At 48.9% G+C, this 2662-nt stretch overlaps 1 protein-coding gene across 1 annotated transcript; it reads left to right on the top strand.

Annotated features, from left to right (window-relative positions):
- The first annotated feature begins 800 nt into the window (after positions 1-800).
- Positions 801-1340, top strand: LOC135820138 (uncharacterized). Its single transcript, XM_065333449.1, has one exon. The coding sequence runs from the start codon at positions 801-803 to the stop codon at positions 1338-1340; it is 540 nt and encodes a 179-aa protein (XP_065189521.1).
- Positions 1341-2662: the final 1322 nt, after the last annotated feature.

Genomic DNA, 2662 nt, shown 5'->3' with positions numbered 1-2662 from the left:
CCCTGGATTGATTGTATGGCAGCATTCACTTCAGCCGACGTCAACGTAGGGATGGTTGGTAAAGTACTTGGCAGATCGGTGGGCGCAACGCCACCACACACGAGAGGCTCATCCAATGTGCAAACCTGGAGATAAAAAAAGTAAATTGTCGTGTCCGTTCCCGAAGGGAGCTTACGACGGCCACTGACAACCGATAAACCCTTTTCTTGAGGGTTTATCAGGGTTTAACCTCGAGATAAGTCAGAATGAAAGACGGCTTGAGACGATTTAAATAGAATAAAAAACAACCAAGTTCAGCTTAAAAAAATTAACATAAACACAGGTTTCCGGCATGCGCAGACATGTGTTGGAAAACTTGATTGTAAACTTATTAGAGCTATGAAGAAAGCGCCTGCGAAACAAGAAGGCCTGTAGTCCGGATAAAATCCCAGCAGAGCTCCTGAAATATGGATCCGAGGTGCTAGCGCCGGTCATAGCAAATTTTGTCAACGCTGCGCCCTCGCAGGGTGCCATTTTATCGACGGCTATTGGACCAGGAATACTCATACCTCTCGCGTAGCCTAACAAGCCCAAGGGTCCTGTAACCAGTCTGCGGCCCATCACTTTACTCTATCCGCAAAGTGATATCGATCATTGTGCTTCGGCGCATCACGGAATACAGGGCACTCTCTCGTCAACTTGGTACTACACAGTCCGGCTTCCGCCAGGGCCGTAGTACAGCGGACGTAGTATGGACCCAGCGGTGGATCGCTGCAAGAGCCATTCGTTACCGACAGCATTTTCACATTCTAGGCCTGGACATGTCCAAGGCGTTCGATACGATTCACCGACTGAAGCTACTGGAGGTGATGTCTGCAATCACCAATCCAGATTGCCCATGTCTCATCCACCACCTACTCCACAACACAACTATCACTGTTAAGGTTGCAAGTGCCACAGCTGAACCGTTTGAGTGCACTATCGGAACGCCACAAGGCGACAGTCTCAGCCCAGTTCTCTTCATCTGCTATCTGGAGGCTGCACTACAGGAATGCAGAACTCGTCTCGCGCCCCGCCCTGCTGGCGACGCAAGTCTACCACCAGAGACGGGCTATGCAGAGGACATCTCATGTTATTCAACCTGCAGGCTGTGGCTTGAGAACGCTCTGCCTGTAATAGCAGACACACTGCACGATTGGTCATTAAAAGTAAATCCAGATAAAACAGAGTGGATCCGTGTGTCACCTGAATCCGAGAGCTGGCGGACATCTAGCCAGCTTGGCTCCTTGATGGGGGAGGAGGAGGATGTTCGGCGCAGGATGGAACTTGCCTCTCACGTGTTTGGCCAGATTTACGGCTAATGGCTGCGTAGAAATAAAGTAGCGGAGAAGACACGCTTACGCCTGTACAACCCTATCGTACTGCCGACATTCCTGTACAATTGCGAGACCTGGGGATTATCGTCAACAGCAATGGCCAAGGCAGACGCACTCCACCAGCGTCAAATGCGATCACTACTTGGAATACGATACCCAGACACAATCTCAAACGACGACCTATACCGCAGAACCAAGAGCAACCCTATATCAGACACAGTTGCATGTTGGTGACTACGAATGACCGGTCACGTGCTACGGATGGACACGGACACGCCACCGCAAGTAGCCATGAGCGGCTATTTTGACAAGGGCAACAAAGCACCTCGTGGACCACCAAGGTTGACACTGGCCACAAGTCTGGTCGCTCACCTGAATAAGCTGGGTGTGCCAATGAAGACCATGGAAGACCTTTCCAGGTGCCGACAACAAGCAGCAGACAAGACAGACTGGAAGAAACTGTGCAGCTCGACACCCGAAGAGAAATCAGTATCAGCAGCTACTACACCTAGCTGATGATGCTCACAAGACAGAAGCGGAAAAAACACTGAATTTCTATATTTAGTGCTCTACTACGCGAAATGTGCTATTATTATTATGACTTGGGGCTCCCCGCGTGCTAGTTTGTACGTGAAGTGTGTGGGTACAGTGAGGGCTGCGTCCCACCCGCCTGTGTGGATTCACAGGAAGTGTGAGTCACGAAGTCTGAGGAAAACGTTGAACGGTCTCTGCTTGGATGACGACTACACCATAGCTCAGTGCAAGTGGTTAGAGCATCGCTGGCTACAAGCGAGGGTCCCTGGTTCGAGTCCTGGTGGTGACAGTCAATTTTTTCTTCAGACTTTTCCCGTTTGTCTCTTTCCCTCAAAACCAGTTAATAATATTATTATTATTATTATTATTATTATTATTTTGAAGAAAGAACGCAGACAAGTTTTTGCCACGGATCCCACGGATCAAAATGTGACCTGTATGAGCATAATGGCGAGTTAAATTTATTTTTGTGGAGAAGAGGTTGATGCGACTTCACCAAATGCAAACTTCGTTTCCTTATGCACCGTGTCCACACCAGCAGCATCAGCCCTTTCCTGAAAGATAGAGTAGCCCTCCAACCTCCCAGTAACACCCGTGCTCAATACACAGTGTTTCGGGAAGCTCACACCTCATGATTTGAGCTTCAGAAGGCTGAGGAAGATTGTACTCGAAGGGCATCACTTATATAATGCTGTCCAGGAACAAACATCACCAGGGAAACAAACTTAAAGATATGCTCCCTTTCCAGCTTGACAAACAACTCGTGAACACCA

This window comes from Sycon ciliatum, chromosome 6, assembly GCF_964019385.1.
Source record: "Sycon ciliatum chromosome 6, ocSycCili1.1, whole genome shotgun sequence".
NCBI lineage: Eukaryota > Metazoa > Porifera > Calcarea > Leucosolenida > Sycettidae > Sycon > Sycon ciliatum.
Note: the sequence above shows the minus strand (reverse complement) of the source record. Positions and strands in the feature narration are given on the sequence as shown.

What these genes read in the sequence shown, in the direction of transcription:
- LOC135820138 (XM_065333449.1), top strand. Translation starts at nt 801, where the DNA reads ATGTCCAAGGCGTTCGATACGATTCACCGACTGAAGCTACTGGAGGTG.